The sequence below is a fragment of the Dicentrarchus labrax genome, unplaced genomic scaffold, assembly GCF_905237075.1.
Source record: "Dicentrarchus labrax unplaced genomic scaffold, dlabrax2021, whole genome shotgun sequence".
Classification (NCBI taxonomy): domain Eukaryota; kingdom Metazoa; phylum Chordata; class Actinopteri; family Moronidae; genus Dicentrarchus; species Dicentrarchus labrax.
Window position 1 is genome coordinate 25,901,780 of NW_026136720.1, and position 19,358 is coordinate 25,921,137.

At 39.2% G+C, this 19,358-nt stretch overlaps 1 protein-coding gene across 1 annotated transcript in view; it reads right to left on the bottom strand.

The window, feature by feature from the left end:
- The window catches only part of ntrk3a (neurotrophic tyrosine kinase, receptor, type 3a), a 264,646-nt gene that overhangs the window by 10,956 nt on the left and 234,332 nt on the right, over positions 1 to 19,358 (bottom strand). Inside the window, exons 16-17 of the mRNA XM_051383180.1 lie at positions 16,813 to 17,056; positions 4,894 to 5,052 (exon numbers count right to left, since the gene is read on the bottom strand). Of these exons, the coding sequence (XP_051239140.1) occupies positions 4,894 to 5,052; positions 16,813 to 17,056 (403 nt within the window). The remainder of the gene's footprint in view (positions 1 to 4,893; positions 5,053 to 16,812; positions 17,057 to 19,358) is intronic.

The following is a 19,358-nucleotide window of genomic DNA, read 5'->3' on the forward strand; positions in this document are numbered from 1 at the left end:
TAAAATTGTGGCAGTCCAAGTGTTAAAAGCCTTACAGTGGTTCAAAGGGTACAAACACTCCTTATCTGAAACATCTGCAGCAAGTGTTCATTTACATGGACAGTAGTCCAAAAGTTTTTATTGTACTTTCCAGGAAATGTGTTGCCACAGTCTGTACATAATCCCATATACTGTATACACACACAACATTAACACAAGATAGACATCTAAACACAGAACATTTGTACATACATTCAGGTATTTACACATAACGGCTACCAGGGAGTTTTGTTGAGTAAAGCTATGGCAGAAGAATCAGAAGAAACTCCTGCCATAGCAAGCTCGTTTACAGGCCAATGATCTGTATCTGCGCCTGGATGGGACCAATGTGAAAAATTGAGGGGGTGTCTGGGGTCGTGAGCTATGATGTGTGCTCTGCCTGTGATGGCTTTGCTTTTTCATTTACGTACAGAACGCTGCAGCACGAGTACTGACAGGAACTAGGAAAAGAGATCATATCTCTCCTGTATTAGCGTCTCTGTACTGGCTCCCTATAAAATTCAGAATCTAATTTAAAATCCTCCTCCTCACCTACAAAGCTCTCATGGTCAGGCCCCTTCATATCTTAAAGAGCTCATAGTACACTATTACCCCTCTAGAACACTGCACTCTCTGAATGCAAGGCCACTTGTGGCAGAGCAGAGAAGCTAGTACAGGAGAAATATGATCTCTTTTTCGTAGTTCCTGTCAGTACTCGTGCTGCAGTGTTCTGAATTAATTGGAGTGTCTTAGTGGACTTACTGGGGCAGCATGATAATAAGGAGTTGCATTAATACAGCCTACAAGTAACAAATCCATGGATTAGTTTTTCTGCCATGCATTTGTGATCAAGTTATAAAGATATATTGTTTCTGTACTTTATATACATATGGATATTTTTTTTGTTTTTTGTTTTAATCAGAAGGTTGGCGGTTCCATCCCCGGCTCCTCCTGCATCATTTTGACGTATCCATGAGCAAGATACTGAACCCCAAATTGCTCCCAATGCTGTGCATCGTTGTTTGAATGTGTATGAATGCCCTTAGTTTCTGTTCTGGTGAGCAGTTAGTACCTTGCATGGCAGCCTCTGCCATCAGCGTATGAATGAATGTGTGCGGATGGGTGAGTGTCTAAGACTAGAAAGGAGCTATGTAATTATAGTCCATGTACCGTTTAACTTTATTATACACCGATCAGCCATAACATTATGACCACCTGCCTAATTTCCCAATTTCCCTTCGGGGATTAATAAAGTCTATCTATCTATCTATCTATCTATCTATCTATCTATCTATCTATCTATCTATCTATCTATCTATCTATCTAATATTATGTAGGTCCCCCTTTTGCCGCCAAAAGTTGTGAGGTGGGGCCTCCATGGATCTGACTCATTTGTCCAGCACATCCCACAGATGCTCGATTGGATTGAGATCTGGGGAATTTGATGGCCAAGTCAACTCCTTGAACTTGCTGTTGTGTTCCTCAAACCTCATGCTGTTTGCACTGTTTGCATGAAAGACTGTACATGGTCTGCAACAATGCTTAGGTAGGTGGTACGTGTCAGCATCACACTCTGATGACCTGCAATTTTCTGATGTTAAACTCAGAAAAAACCGAAATTCTTGTTCTTGGCCCCAAAAACCTTAGAGACTCATTGTCTAAAGATATAGTCACTCTAGATGGCATTAACTTGGCCTCTAGCACCACTGTCAGGAATCTTGGAGTTATCTTTGATCAGGATTTGTCATTTAACTCCCACATAAAGCAGACCTCTAGGACTGCCTTCTTTCATTTACGTAATATTAGAAAAATTAGACACATTCTATCACAGACAGATGCAGAAAAACTAATCCATGCATTTGTTACTTCAAGGCTGGATTACTGCAACTCTTTATTATCAGGTTGCCCCAATAAGTCCATTAAAACGCTCCAATTAATTCAGAACGCTGCAGCACGAGTACTGACAGGAACTAGAAAAAGAGATCACATCTCTCCTGTACTAGCTACTCTGCATTGGCTCCCTATAAAATGTAGAATTGAATTTAAAATACTCCTCCTCACCTATAAAGCTCTTCATGGTCAGGCCCCTTCATATCTTAAAGAGCTCATAGTACCCTATTACCCCACTAGAACACTACGTTCTCTGAATGCTGGGCTACTTGTGGTTCCTATAGTCTCTAAAAAGTAGAACAGGAGCCAGAGCCTTCAGTTACCAAGCTCCTCTCCTGTGGAACCAGCTTCCAGTTGTGGTTCGGGAGGCAGACACCCTCACCACTTTCAAGAGTAGGCTTAAGACATTCCTCTTTGATAAAGCTTATAGTTAGGGCTGGATCAGGTGAGTCCTGAACCATCCCTTAGTTATGCTGCTATAGGCCTAGACTATCGGGGGATTTCCCATGGTGCACTGAGCTACTCTCTTCCTCTCTCTTTCTGCACTCATTCATGTCCCTTTAATGCATGTTACTAACTCCACTTCTTCCCCGGAGTTCTTGTGCTTTCTCGTCTCGCAGGTTCTCATGGATCCTGGTGGAGCCTCCTGCCATGGTCCTGCTTGACTGCCATTGCCAATACTGTTGTTGCTGTGCACCTGTCTGTCTGTCTGTCGCTCTCTCTCTCTCTCTCTCTCTCTCTCTCTCTCTCTCTCTCACCCCAACTGGTCGAGACAGACGACCACCCACCTAGAGCCGGAGGATCTGTCCTAGGTTTCTGCCTTTTAACAGGCAGTTTTTCCTTGCCCTTGTCGCCAAGTGCTTGCTCATGGTGGTACTGTTAGGTCTCTGTAATTAATGTTAAAGAGTTCGGTCTAGACCTGCTCTATTTGAAAAGTGTCCTGAGATAACTTCTGTTATGAATTGGCGCTATACAAATAAAATTGAATTGAATTGAATTGAATTGAATTGATTCATCAGACCAAGCCACCTTCTTCCATTTCTCCGTGGTCCAGTCCTGATGCTCACGTGCACATTGTAGGTGCTTTTGGCAGTGGAAAGGGGTCAGCATGGGCACCCTAATTGGTCTGCGGCTATGCATCCACATACGCAACAAACTGTGATGCACTGTGTGTTCTGACACCTTTCTATCCCAACAAGTTTTAATATAATTAACAGCATAAGCTCATCTGTTGGATCGGACCACACAGGCCAGCCTTCGCTCTAATCCAGTTGTCTAGCCATCACAATTTGGACCTTGTCAAAGTTGCTCAAAGTTTCTTACACATCAAATTTGAGGGCAGAATGTTCACTTATTGTTTACTAATATATCCCCACCACTGACAGGTGCCATGATAACCAGATAATTAGTGTTATTCACTTCACCCGTCAGTGGTCATAATGTTGGCTGATTGGTGTATTATGGTTTTAGAAATGTATATTCATTTTAGGCCTTTTCGAAATATAAATTTTAACCCATGCCCTTTTTGGGGGACAGTGGGACTGGCTTCTTTTCATTTTCAACTATTTCCCATACTCTAGGAAACAGATCACTTAAGTGAGGCCACATGATAAGCCTATATCCAATGTCAGGCTTGTCCAATGTCCAAGTCCAATGTAGAGTGCCCACACTATCCTGCATTTCTTTGATCTGATATGTTTCTTACTTCCCAATTAAATAAATTATATAAATTATTATTGTAAAACAACAATAAAATAAATCATGTGTGTCCAGTCTTCTAAAAGCATTTCTTCACTCTCTAGATGGTATGACATCATCTAATTTCATCATCTCATCTTCATCCGCTTTAGACGGTATGACAGCTGCTGCAATATCACACCTTTTCAAAGTGCACTTAAACTGAAAACACAGGAGAGACAGACATGTTCTCTTAGCTGAAATCACGCAGGGGAATCCAGATAAGAGCTTTTATCTTTACTAATTTCCCTCATGATATCTATACAACTGACAAAAAATGCATTTGGGCACATGAGCAATGAGAAGGGGATTCTTGGTGGCCACATCACATCACCTGTAATCCGTAATATTTTGTTCTTTAAGTGTGATGTTCACTTTTCTGTACAGGTGAGGAATGTGCATTTCTGCATGCACACAACCCAGTCCAATTCTGAAAGTCAATAGTGACCTATTGCAAAACCAGGATTGACAGAGATCTCATTTGTATTTTAAATAATACAGCAGAAGCCATGGTTTGCATGAATATCAGAACAGAACCTATGATGTCTTCAAAGGACACCTCATAAAAATCAGATTCTACAATGTTGTAAACTGTAAAGAATAGTGTTTGACAGGTTGATCTCTGAGATTTTTCCAACTCAAAAACTTGCTTGAAATTACAACCTAAAGTTTTTGTTTTTTTGTTTCCCCAGAGAACAACCAGACATTAATGAATCTGCTGGAATTTAGTCTTGTTGCTTAGTGCCTACTGATTCAACTATTACTACCAGGTGCTGAACTTGCTGCCTTTCTGGTCCATCATCTGTTTTGGAACAAAAGTGCATACTCACTAAAATGTCAGGAGTCTCCCTACACTCACGCAGTGTCAGAACATATTTCCCCCACAAAGACGAAACACCCCAGTGCTTCAAGTAAAATGTGAATGTAATTGTCTTTTTCAAGTAGTATTCCTATATATATATACAAGATCACGCGAGAATCCATCTTGCCAGGCTTAAATCTAGCGTTTAGTTATTTTGCCTAAAAACAGTAAAGTCTGAAAATGATCAGAATCAGCTTTATGTTGAATATGTGTGAAAAATGTCATATCATTAAACCCCAAATTCCAAGAAATATTTACAAGGTTTTAATACAATTTTAATAAACTGGAATTTTCCACTAACCGAGTTTCTATTGGTTGGTAATAATAAAAGTTCAAAATTAATGCAGACTTATACCATACATATATATGCATAAGTGACAGTGTACCTCATTATTGGCGAGCTGGAACCATGGCTGTTTGCCGTAAGTAAAAATCTCCCATAGGATGACTCCAAAACTCCACACGTCACTCTCTGTGGTGAACTTCCTGTACATGATGCTCTCTGGGGGCATCCAGCGGATAGGCAGCATCGTATGACCTCCCACCTGAACACACACACACACACACACACACACACACACACACACACACACACACAAACATAGAAGAAAGAAGTTTTAAAGAGGAATGTGAAAATGTGTTGTGCATATATTACACAATGCTTTATCTCATATATCCTTATGTGCCAAACTGCAACATTTTGCAGATTCCTGTATATCCTTTATACATATTTTCCTATGTTTATTGTTATGCACCAATAAACCAAGGCAAATTACTATACCGACCAGTAGATATTGTTGCAGATCCGTTCTGGATGAATATTTTGTGAATTTACAGATATGTTCATTAAAAAGTTTCTTCATAGTGTTAGTGTATTGGCTATGTTGAATACTGCTGTTTTAGAAAACACCAATTTTTGGAAGTCTGCAGATATTTTCCATTACCCTTTACAACCAAGGATCTCACAAATGATAAAATACACCGAAAGGTTTTTTAATATACTTTGAAAAAAATAGTATATTGGAGCCAGAGATTTTTCCTCTGACATAAGTAATATAATATATTGGAGGCCATCTGCTGCTTCTGATTATTGCACATGACGTACAGTATATCACCCATAGTGTTCATCATATGCTGTGACTCATTCAGGCCTTGTACAGGTCAGGGCAGTGATGGCTGCAGTTATGAATGACAGTGAATATAAGTTTATGAATGGATTGTACAGAGGCTACACTGCAGTTTGTGAGGACAAAAGATATTTTATACAATTTATTAAATGTTGTAACAACCAATATAGGGCTGTTTCTGTTTCCTTCACAATAAGATAAGATGAAGAATACCTTTATTGATCCTCCGTAGGAGAAATTCAAGTTAGACACAGCAGCATAGGGGAATGTAGTGCAAAGAGTACAGAGAAGAGTACAATAAGAATCACAATATAAGAATATTAACTAAATATAATAGAAGATTAAAGACTATAAATGAAAAATATATATACTATATGCAAAATGCAGTAAAATGGTTTGCAATGGGTTGCATTTTTTCTTTTTTTCTTCTTTTTTTTTTTTTAAACTAAAATAAACTGTACATGTGCAAACTTAAGGATTAAAGACAAATAGTAAATGGTAAATGGTAAATGGACCTGTACTTGTATAGCGCTTTTCTAGTCATTCGAAGCACTTTTACACTATATGGCACATTCACACTTTCACACACATTCACTCAGTAATGGCAAAGCCCATCGAACAGAATCTAACTCATTCATACACATTCACACACCGAAGCTAGGCGTGTCTCCTCGCCACCAGCTTAAATAGTCCTCTGCTGAGACCTGGCAGGGTAATACCCACAGGCTAGAGGATCGGACCCTTTAAATGGAGAGCTGGTCCAGTACCACCTATATGGGGGTAACTCGGGATCTAACAATACATATGTATATATACATTTAATTTCTTACATTACATTAATAATAATAATAATCTTACATTAATATTATACCTGTGCTGTACATTCATAGCCTATATTCCCTCTAAACTACATTGCTTAGTATTATTCTGTGCAATTATTTAGTTTTACACCATGCCACTACCTCTTGCTGTGACCTGTGCAACATTCCATATCAATCAATTTTCTATTTCTTGTATTTTTTTATTCTATTTTTATTTAGTGTGTATTTCTATTGTGTTGTGCTTTATCTGGAGCAAGTGAATTTCCCAAGTGTGGGATCAATAAAGTCTATCTTATATTATCTTGTTTGGATGTTTGGTTTATGTTCACTTGTAGAAAATCCCCACGTATTTTCTTTTTTTTCCCGTTAGAGGTGCAAACACAAAAACGTGGTTACACATGACAAAATCAAGGTTTATGATTACAAATATCATGCCTTAATTGGTTGACAAAGTTGATTTTCTTCAACAAAGTCACAAATATACATTTTACATTCATTTTACATGTTAAGTATCATATTGAATGATATTTACAATCAAACAACATATTATTGTAAGTTGTGTTGAAAGCATTTGATATACTGTAACTCTTTATATGTTTTTCATTTCTGTATCATACTATATTTAATCATTAGTCACTATGGGGTTATTCATTTAACCCAGTACATACATAAAATGTTTTTAAGGTCTGCACAGTGGAAATACTGAACCAAGAAAGCAAAAGCCACAGATTAAAAGTATTAAGTATTTTCCTCCATTCCTCAAGCTTATTTGTTGCGAGCTTATTGTAATTACTAAAAGTGACCAAGATGAGCAATGCAACGTTTATATCAGCTCCTCATTCAGTCAACATTCCTTTGTCGATTTTAAAAAGAGCATCATCTACATACAGTTGAGTATCGTAATGTTTTGTTTTGTGATATTGCATCAATTCTCAAAAACACTTTTTGTTTAACCCCCCAACTGTTAGATAGCAGTGTTGTAAACATAAACATATCAGCCAATGCAAAATGATTGTAAAAGGAAATCACTGTCAGTCAGTCTCATTAGCCAACAGCTTTTATGGTCAAGCTGTTTCAGGATCAACAAAATGCCTGTGTGCTAATTAGCTTCCCCAAGTTAACAGCTATATTCTTTTAGATTGTGTGTAATGAAAGAATTACCAGTTTACCTACAAATTGGTTACACCATTTCATTATGAGTTTGTAAATATAAAACTGTATACTAAAAAATTATAATATTGATCCAATAAATCCTTTTCACACAGCGTGTAAATCAGACAGTGAGTGAATCATCATTTATTTGCTCTCGCCTACTCTCTAACTGCTGTGAAATCATACAGCAGCTTAACTAATTCAGTCAAATATGTGCCTCCTAATCAAGGTTCAAATAATGAATGACCTCTAGTGTGCCACTGACAAATTGTCCTCCTGCACTCCTCATCTCCCATTTCCCCTACATTGATACAGGACAGAATAATATATAGGATGAGTCAACGTATTTGTTAAATATAATCCAGTAACATTGCCAACATGCAAAACAAAGATAAATATAAATAAAACACATGTAATATTGTTTGATATTTTAGATTAGCATATAATATATAATGTAAATTGACCTGTACTTGTATAGCAACTTTTTAGTCTTCCGACCACTCAAAGTGCTTTTACACTACATGCCACATTCGTCCTTTCACACACATTCACTCAGTGATGGCAAAGCCCATGGAACCGAAACTAACGCATTCATACACACTCACACAACGATGCACAGCATCGAGAGCAATTTGGGGTTCAGTATCTTGCTCAAGGATACTTCAACGCATGGAGCCGGGGATCGAACCAACAACCTTCTGATTAGTGGACAACCCACTCTGCCTCTGAGCCACAGCCGCCCCGCAAATGTAAAATTAATTATGGTATTCTGGTAATTATAAGGTTTAGGATAATTTAGGTGATATGAGCACACATACCAATCATAGGTCAAAACATTACTAAATCTAACAACATTTTAAGCCAGACGTTGTACTGAATGAGGAGTCGTTTGGGCATCGAAATAGCTAACTCTTCTGACTGGGTTGAGCCAAATGATTTGGCTCACACATAAAGAGCCAGAATTGTAGGGCCAGTGTAATCTTCTTTGCTGTGTTTTGCTGGGGAGGAGGCATCGGGACTAGGGGTGCCAACAAGCTGAGAAAGCTGGTGAGTAAGGTCAGCTCAGTGGTGGGGATGGAGCTGGACAGTGTGGAGGCTGTGACGGAGAAGAGGATGAAAGGGAAGCTGAAAGCCATCATGGACAACCCCTCTCATCCTCTCTACACTGAGCTCAGACAGCTCATGAGCACTTTCAGCCACAGACTGACCCAGCCCTGAGCCTCAAAGCAGTTTGGAGGCTCATTTGTACCATCAGCCATCAGACGCCACAATGCTACCCAGTACCTAGACTACCCAGTACTTCCAACCCCTAGTAACCCTAACCCTAAGACTGGTTTAAATTCTAACCTACAACTCACAAACCTTTTGCACTATCTATATTATATTATATCTATATTTAATTTCCACATGTACATTTTTAGTTTTAGTCAAGCTGCTCAATATTTGCACACCATTCTTACTTGAATATGCATAGTGTATATACTTTCATTTATTGTCTTATATTTTTTATTATATTTTGTAATATTTTATTTTGTGATATCCTGTTGTACCTCCACTGTTGTACTCTCTTTTGCACTACATTGCCCTACGCGGCTGTGTCAATCTTGAATTTCTCCTAAGGGGGATCAATAAAGGAACATCTTATCTTACATCTTATTTTATCTTAATTCCCATCGCAAAGCAAATTTTCTATTTCCTTTTTGACAAAAGATAATTGTGTAGTTGTGGGGGCAGCCATCACCGGATAATATTATTCACTGTGGCTGGGTTACAGCAGGCTGGCTAACCTTAGCTTGCTTTAAGTAGTGAGCAGAATCTTTGTAAATTATCAAAAACCAGCTCAGTGTTCAAAACTGACTGACTACACTGTAGCTTATTTTTTTTTTTTTAATCTGGGAACCCAATGGGGAACAATCACAAACATATGGGAGAAAGGTGTGTACTGTCTAACCCTGAAGTCCTTGATGACTTGGATAATTCAGACATACCGCTGAACTGCAATCTGCTCAGTCTGAGCTGCAGATAGAGTTCAATTTCAATTTTATTTGTATAGCGCCAATTCTGTAATGAATTGTTGAATTGAATGAATTGAGTTATCTCAGGACACTTTTCAAATAGAGCAGGTCTAGACCGAAATATTTAAAACATTATTTACAGAGACCCAACAGTACCACCATGAGCAAGCACTAGGTAACAAGGGTAAGTAAAAACTGCCTGTTAAAAGGCAGAAACCTAGGACAGATCCTTCGGTTCTAGGTGGGTGGTCGTCTGCCTCGACCAGTTGGGGTGAAAGAGAGAGAGAGACAGAGAGAGAGGGAGAGACAGACAGGTGCACAGCAACAACAGTATTTGTAATGGCAATCTAGCAGGACCATGGCAGGAGGCTCCACCAGGATCCATAAGAACCTGCGAGACGAGAAAGCACAAAAACTCCGGGGAAGAAGTGAAGTTAGTAACATGCATTAATGGAACATGAATGAGTGCAGAAAGAGAGAGGAAGAGAGGAGCTCAGTGCACCATGGGAAATCCCCCGATAGTCTAGGACTATAGCAGCATAACTAAGGGATGGTTCAGGACTCACCTGATCCAGCCCTAACTATAAGCTTTATCAAAGAGGAATGTCTTAAGCCTACTCTTGAATGTGGAGAGGGTGTCTGCCTCCCGAACCACAACTGGAAGCTGGTTCCACAGGAGAGGAGCTTGGTAACTGAAGGCTCTGGCTCCTGTTCTACTTTTAGAGACTATAGGAACCACAAGTAGCCCAGCATTCAGAGAACGTAGTGTTCTAGTGGGGTAATAGGGTACTATGAGCTCTTTAAGATATGAAGGGGCCTGACCATGAGGAGCTTTACAGGTGAGGAGGAGGATTTTAAATTCAATTCTACATTTTACAGGGAGCCAGTGCAGAGAAGCTAGTACAGGAGAGATGTGATCTCTTTTTCTAGTTCCTGTCAGTACTCGTGCTGCAGCGTTCTGAATTAATTGGAGCGTTTTAATGGACTTATTGGGGCAACCTGACAATAAAGAGTTGCAGTAATCCAGCCTTGAAGTAACAAATGCATGGATTAGTTTTTCTGCATCTGTCTGTGATAGTATGTGTGTAATTTTTGTAATATTACGTAAATGAAAGAAGGCAGTCCTAGAGGTCTGCTTCATGTGGGAGTTAAAAGACAAATCCTGATCAAAGATAACTCCAAGATTTCTGACAGTGGTGCTAGAGGCCAAGGTAATGCCATCTAGAGTAACTATATCTTTAGACAGTGAGCCTCTAAGGTTTTTGGGGCCAAGTACAAGAATTTCGTTTTTTTCTGAGTTTAACATCAGAAAATTGCAGCTCATCCAGGATTTTATATCCTTAAGACATGTTTGTAATTTAGATAATTGATTAATTTCATCGGGCTTAATAGATATAACTGCGTATCATCTGCATAACAGTGAAAGTTAATGGAGTGATTCCTAATAGTGTTGCCTAAAGGGAGCATATATAAAGTAAATAGTATTGGTCCAAGTACAGAACCTTGTGGAACTCCATGACTAACTGTAGTATTTATTGAAGATTCATCGTTAACATGTACAAACTGCGAATGATCTGATAAATATGACTTAAACCAGCTTAGTGCGGTTCCTTTAATGCCAATTTGATGCTCAAGTCTCTGTAAAAGAATATCATGGTCAATGGTGTCAAATGCAGCACTAAGATCTAATAATACAAGTCCATTGTCAGAAACAATCAGACGGTCATTATTAACTTTAACCAGAGCTGTCTCTGTGCTATGATGAACTCTAAATCCTGACTGAAAATCCTCAAATAAACTATTGTTATGTAGAAAGTCACACAACTCTTTGGCGACTACTTTCTCTAGAATCTTAGAGAGGAAGGGGAGGTTAGAGATTGGTCTATAGTTGGCTAAAACCCCTGGGTCAAGAGTGGGCTTTTAAGAAGGGGTTTAATTACAGCTACTTTAAAGGACTGTGGTACATATCCTGATAATAAAGAAAGATTAATCATATCCAGTAAAGAAGTGCCAATTAAGGGAACAACTTCTTTAAGAAGCCTAGTTGGGATCGGGTCTAACAGAAAGGTTGATGGCTTCGATGAAGAAATGATTGAAGTTAACTGATGAAGATCGATAGCAGAAAAACAGTCTAAATATATATCTAAGTTTACATTAGCAAAAGTCCCTGAACTTGGAGAGCCACTGATAACTGTTGATGGCAGTTGGTGATTAATTTTCTCTCTAATAGTAATAATTTTATTGTGGAAGAAGCTTATAAAGTCGTTGCTACTTAAGTTTATGGGGATATGTGGCTCAATAGAGCTGTGGCTCTCTGTCAGCCTGGCTACAGTGCTGAAGAGGAACCTAGGGTTATTCTTATTTTCTGCTATTAGTGCTGAGTAATAGGCTCCTCTGGCATTACGGAGGGCCTTTCTATAAGTTTTAAGATTATCTTGCCAAATTGAGCGATATTCTGATAATTTGGAAGAGCGCCATTTCCTTTCAGATTTCCTAGCTATTTGCTTCAACTGGCGGGTTTGGTGGTTATACCACGGTGCTAATCTCCTATGTTTTAATAATTTCCTTTTTATAGGAGCGATAGAGTCTAATGTTGATCGTAGTGAGCCTGCAGCACTATCGACAAGATTATCAATTTCAGAGGGACTAAAGTTGTTATAGGGCTCTGTTAAATTCAGACATGGCATTGAAAGAGTTCCCAGACTTCCGTTTGACTGCAGGCAACAGTCTGCACAGGGAGGAGAATCAGTGTAGGAAAATCATATCCTCTTTCAGTTTGGCTGTCTGAGCCTGAATTGGAGACATCGGATGCATGTTAATCAACCAGTCATTCTGTCCTCTCAGATGAAAGTACAGCTAGGAGGATATGTGTGCCTGTGCTGTGTCTGGAAATTAAGGTTTTGGCTCACCTGCCAAAAAATGCACTAAATACAAGAACTGCCAGGGTAATAAGTGATGTAGTAAACCGACTGTGATGACTCCTCCCCCCTATGGTTGTTCTTTTGTCTTTTTCCCTTGTTCTTCACAGGAGACAGAGTGGCAGGGGTGTGGCCATGAGATGGGCTACACCTGGTTTAATCCTGATTACTAGGCTTTATAAGAGATTGATCAGTTTGTTGTCTCTCTCTCTCCTTCCAGCCAGCAGGTCCTTGGTTTGATGCTGGTTTTGATAAATGCATTACCTTTTTCCACACACAACACTTCACCCATGTCCACACACACACACTCACTACACTACTGACAAATACTGACGTACATATATATTTTGTACTTTGTTTAGTGTGAATATCGGTTAATTAAATTTATTTTGGCTTGAAACTGTTAAATTGTCTGTGTGGTCTCCCTTCTTTGTCATCAGCTAAGAGTGGGTTCATGACACCGACTGTATGAACATGCCCAAGTCAACAATGGATCAACAAAACCTCTGCTTGTAACTGACAATCAGTGTTGGTTTATTTTAACCGTGAACATGATTGTTCATAACAAAGTAGTTATTTAAACCTAAACCAGGATGTTTCCTTAACCTAAAAGCAGCTATAATGTATATTGTTTATTTCATATAAATGCAAATATGTTTGCATTGTTGTGACGAACCTACAGAGAGATGAGAGCTCCAGTCAGCTTTACGGAGTACTGTGGTGAGTTAAGTCTGACCCTTGTTTCTGTTGCCCCCAAATGGCCAAAAAGATCTGTTATTGCAGGTTTAAGTAAGTACTAATTCAAATGTAAACATTTTTATCCCATATTTGATCCAATTTCAATGCTTCAAATCTAATTGGCGATTGTAACATGTATGTAGATCAATGAGAAAACTCAAAGGCCCTAGAATTTTGAAATCTCATTGACTCTTTTGATTTTATTCAACATGGTAAAAGACCAACACACCGACACACATTCTTGACTTGTTCTGTTTGAAGTGCCTACAAAGCAAAGAGTAAATCATTTAATTAAGAAACACAATATAGATGCTTCTGCAGTTGACATTATGAGTCAAACTACCATGTCTCTCCCCTCCACCAGCTCCATACACGATGTAGAAGTTCACTTAATTATCAATTTCTTTGCATGCTTGACACTGCTGCGCCCAAAAAAAAAAAAAAAAGCTGGTAAGACCCATGTCTTGGTGAACCAGTGCTAGCTGATCACAAATGGGGAAAACATTTATTTACTGTCCACCATGACATATTCAAGTAAGTTATTACTAAATACAATGAAGCAGTACGAGATAAGAACCAACATTAGCCAATTCAAAGAATCCTAATTCAAACAGTCCCAGAATAAATGGTAAATGGACTGCATGTGTAGTTTTCTGACCACTCGAAGCGTTTATGCTACAGGTCAACAATCACACATTCACATTCATACTTTGATTGCAGTCTGCCCAAGAACACTTGGTGACATTGGACTGGGGGAACTGGGGATCTCTCTCTCTCTCATTTAGTAATTACTGCCCCATTTCAGTTCTACCTTTCTTGAGTAAGGTTTCAGAGAAAGACGAGGTTAAACAAACTAACAAACACTTTTCTGAGAATGGTATTTTAGAAAATTCTGAGTGAATCATAGTTCCACAGACAGTTCTTGTCAAAGTTCTAAATATACTCAGATTAAATGATGAAAATGGAAATACACAGATGAGCCATAACACCACCTGGACTTCCCTGTGGTCATAATGGTTTGCAGCCCCATACACAACAAACTGTGATGCACTGTGTCTTCTGACACCTTTCCATCAGAAACAACATGAACTTCTTTAGCAATTTGAGCTACAGTAGCTCGTCTGTTGGACCACTGCAGACCAAGAACCATACTTGTCAAAGTTGCTCAAATCCTTATTTGAGAGCTTGCCTCTTTTTCGCTGACAGGTGCCATGATAACCAGATAATCAGTGTTATTCACTTCACTTGTTAGTGGTCATAATGTTATGGCTGATCGGTATATATCTGTTATAATTCTTCTTGACCTTAGCGCTGTCTTCGACACTACTGACCAAAATCTTTTACTTACGCCTTGAGGAATGGGTTACTCTCTAGTACAGTTCTTAACTGGTTTCATATATATATGTATATATATATATATATATATGAGTGGAATCAAATTCCATGTCATAGTGTGGACGAAGGCAGTGTACTAGGAGCTCTACATGCTGTCACTGGAGTCCATAATCCATTAGCATGGCATAAACTTACACAGGTATGCTGACAACACACAACTATGTGTCTGTGAGGCCAGGTGACCCAAATACTCTGTCAAATCTAAATGACTGTGTCACCCATTATAGAGTGGATGAGCAAGAACTTCCTAAAGCTAAATGAAAATATGACTGAGATGCTCCTAGTTGGCCCCCCCAAAATTGAGAAATTGTTGCTGAAACTGTGTTGATGCTATTTTATCAATCATTTATACCATTCCTCCTTGTGCATGTGTATGGTTTTAAACCTTTTTTTTTGCTGCTGAATTGTAATGCACAGCTGCAATATGTGCATGAAAAGTGCTATCAATATAAATCATTCATCAAATCATCCAGAGCCAAACCAACAATGAATGTATCTAATAATGGACTGTATGTGTACCAAAGCCTAATATATTCTTCCTCTGTCATAGAGCTCCACTGTTGTCCAAAACTATTAAAGACATCAGTGATCCACACTGTTATAACTGACTGACATGTTCCTTCACTACCATTATTATCAATATATTTATTTATTATAAAAAAAACAACAAGTTAATTAAATCAATAATTCCTCATCGGTCAGGCTGTCTATTTACAATGTAGCTCAGATTATCTGACCAGTAACTGTTGCCAGTGAATGCAGCACAGTCAATTCTCTGCATGTTTGTTTTTCTTCCCCTGCCTGACTCAAGCTGACCCTGACACAGTAAATATACAATAACTTAGGAGGAAGGGGCTCAATGGAGTCATTGACATTTACTGCCAAATACAAATGATTTCCCACCATGCCAATTATAGTGCTGAGAGAGTCTCCTGAAAATCCCTCTGGGCCGCTGTTGCCCTCATCTATGAAGACAAATCTCCTCTACATAGGCTGGAAATGCACAGCTAAGCTATTTCATTTTCTCCATTGGAGATTCAACTTCTTGTCTGGGGTCCAGGGCTCATTAAAGTGTTACAAATCCTTTAAAAAAAACAGCTGCAGGATAAATAATTTAGAGAAACTGTAAAGTGAATCAAAACCCAAAGATCAGTCAAGATGGCATTCTCTTCCCCTGCAGTTATTTGGTATTATCGAAGTCCCGCCCATGCACCTAGCCAACTCAATGGCAAGCAGGCCGTTATTTTTGTAGACTGACATCGGCATATTGGTAAATATGACAGCATTGACTGATATTAGTGCCAGAATTTTACGCAGACTAAATATCCTTTAGGATTAGACACACACCAGACGCATACACGCAGTGCTCTCGCTGTCTCTCTTTCACTGTTACCTGTAACATCTCTTTGTCCTCTCAGCATTCCCCTGCAGCTGTCCCTCAGGCAGACTACCATCAGCTTCACCTCAGCTGTCATTATTTTAAGTCCTCTAAATAAAACACACATTTCAAATGAAATTTGCTTAGTTCTCACTGAGAAGCTATGTATCCTTGTTTCAGTGGTTGTTGAAGTGACCCAAAAGTTTTTCAAAAACTTTTTAAAACTGATTTCAAAACTTATTTAATTAAAATTAAAAAAATGTAGTGACTAGAAGACTGCTGCCTTGAAATTATGAGTTTTCTCAAATGTCTTTTTTTACAGTGTAGCACCAAGTTCTTGAGCTAAGCCTCACAGTTGCCGTCTTTACCTACAGTTTAATACTGCTGCATCCATTTAGAACTAAAAACATGTACATCAAGCTATAGTGTCCATATTGTAAATGTTAATCCGCACCTTCTAGCCAATCAGAATCCAGAATTCTCAGTGGCCTTATAGTATTACATTATACTCTGTGTGCAAATATGACACTATGTTTGGAAGGTAACATCATAGGAAAAAAGCATCCAAAGCAAAGAGTTAATATGCGAGCATGGATGTGCTAAGTTTATTTCACTGCCTGAGGCTGGCACTAAACAAAAGGTCAGGGATCAGTGATTAGGAATCGTCCACACTAAAGTACTATGTTGACACACATGTATAATGTATAATAAATAAATGGAGAAAGGTGTGTTATGCATGAAACAAACAGACATCTTCTTACCCTGTAATAATCTGTGCTGTAAATGTCTCTGGACATGCCAAAGTCTCCTATTTTCACCAGCAGGCCATTCCCCACTAGGCAGTTCCTGGTTGCCAGATCACGGTGCACAAAGTGTTGAGACGCCAAGTAGATCATCCCAGCTGCAATCTGACTGGCTATGTGAAGCATCTGGGACAGTCCCAGCTCCCCATTGGTCTGTAGAGGCTGTCCATCCACCAGGATCATGGCATCTGGCCCGTGGGCTCTGAGGAGGAAGTTAGAGAGCCAGTTAGAAGCTCATGAAATATCTCAGATCAAAGAGAATGTACTGACATCAATCAGTGTAATGTAGCTTGAGCCCCTACTCTGCCTCCAATTGGCTAGTGTTTGTTGGTTTACTCGGTTAGGTTTAGGACTGAAACTGATACAGTACATGAGTACCCTTACTTCTTATGGCATACCACAACCTCTGATAACAACATGGTCAGACCTTGGTATTTTGTGCAAGGGGTATACAATAAAAAAATGAAGTAACAGTTGAAGCTGAATTAAGGTACTGGCACCGATTCAGGCACTGTTTAGGCATGAGGAGTGAGATGGTAAGGGTGGACCGTAAACAGCTAGCTTAATGCCAGCCTAATGCTCAATGCCAATTTTTGGTCCAATTCAGGCACTGATCACAATAAGCAATTAGTAGCCTTTGTTTTTACCGACTTACACATTTAACAGCTATACTTGTTTCATCCATCCAAAAACTTATTGACAAGACAGGAATGCACAGGATTTCTTCTTCTGCAATCTCACAACCCTTTTCATAATCCATTTGTTAATATTTGATTTGTCCTCAAAGCAGTACTTTTCAACAGCGGACTGATCAGTTCTTGAATGTCAGGGTCCTTGAACAAAACACCATGGAGTGTTGTACTGACCATGTACAGGTGTACATGGTCAGTACAATGCCAACATAAGTGTGTTAGAAGTTAAAGTTGAAGCCTTTTGTTTACCCCGATTGATTACTAATCTCTAGTCATGTTCAAGGTTTGCAAAAGGCGTTTCTGAACATGACAAACGCAGATGCTTTCAAACAGCATACAAAGGGTCATTGAATGGTTTGCTGTGTGTGTGTGTGTGTGTGTGTGTGTGTGTGTGTGTGTGTGTGTGTGTGTGTGTGTGTGTGTGTGGTGTGTGGTGTGTGTGGGCAATGTTGTACATCAGCAGTGTGTCCTTGTCGATAAGCCAGCTGGACTACATTACTGGTATTCAGGATGTTGATGTTAGTTGATTTAAATCCCCCATGACAAACTGTCTTACTGGTTCAGTGGATTTGCATTCATTCACAAAATGTCCACTATTTCAGTGTTTATTTAAAGTGGGAGCTGTGAAATGGGAGAAACAAAATGGGAATATCCCTGTACTATGTGATGATTAGTCAAAAGGTTACTGACTTAAAGAACAGTGTTCACATTATGTTCAAATAGTGTGTGCTGTGAGAGAGAGAGAGAGAGAGAGAGAGAGAAAACTTATGTTAAGAGGGTCTGCCTGCTCTATTTGAAAGTGTCCTGAGATAACTCTGTTTGATTGGCACAAATAATTGATTGATTGAATTGAAAAAGGAGAAAGAAAGAGAAAGAAGGAAAAAAGATATAGTTGGAAGAAGGAGCTCAGAAAACAGAGCTCAGAAACAGAGCATCAAGCTGAAGAGAAACAAACAAGGAGAAAACAAAAAACAAACAAAGAAGAGGACAGGGGAGACTAAAGCAAGTAACAGCAAACTACTGGACACTGAAATCAGTAAGTTTTTGCATTTATTACTATAAAACAAGTCCCAACTGAAACACTCAAGCTAATAGCTAACAAGCTAACACTGGACTGTGGTTACCTATCAACGGCATCAATAACAGCAGTAGTGCTGTTTTAAACACAAAACACAGAACCTCGAAGATCAACAGCTGTATCATGATGTCTAGACACTCTACAAACCATTGAATATCCCCCAGCTATCAAAAGCAAAACTACAAAAGGAAAATATAAACAAACAATACTTCGAGAAAGACCAGACATCCTATTCCTGGACCATCACAAAGATGGAAGGTCCTGCAATTTAATCTTCTGGACTGATGAACCATTCGCCTGGCTGAATGTGTTCAGATCGCATTACCCAGCAATAAAGAGAACAGGTATTTGTAATGGATTTAAAATAAGTGCACTCGAAGAGAATGACTCTGACACCACCAGAATAACAGTAAACCTGTTCAAAAATGGAACTGCCATGATACAAGGCGACCTGAGACAGTTTGAGCTCGACTTTCCTGCTTTGAGACTGAGTGCTGAGAAGGAAAAGGAGATCCTCACAAGCATTGCTCCAGCCCTGGGAGCCAAACCCCCCTGTTCTGTCCCTGCTCCAGACAGACAGCCTGCAGATGCTGACACTGATCTTCCCCTGCTACAGCACTCTGAGGCCCTGGAAATCATGAGAGAACACTTCTCCCAGATGGAAATAGAACTGGTTCAGATCAGAGAGCAGCTGGACCAACAGCAGCCTATTTCTCCTACTGTCAGTGACTTCC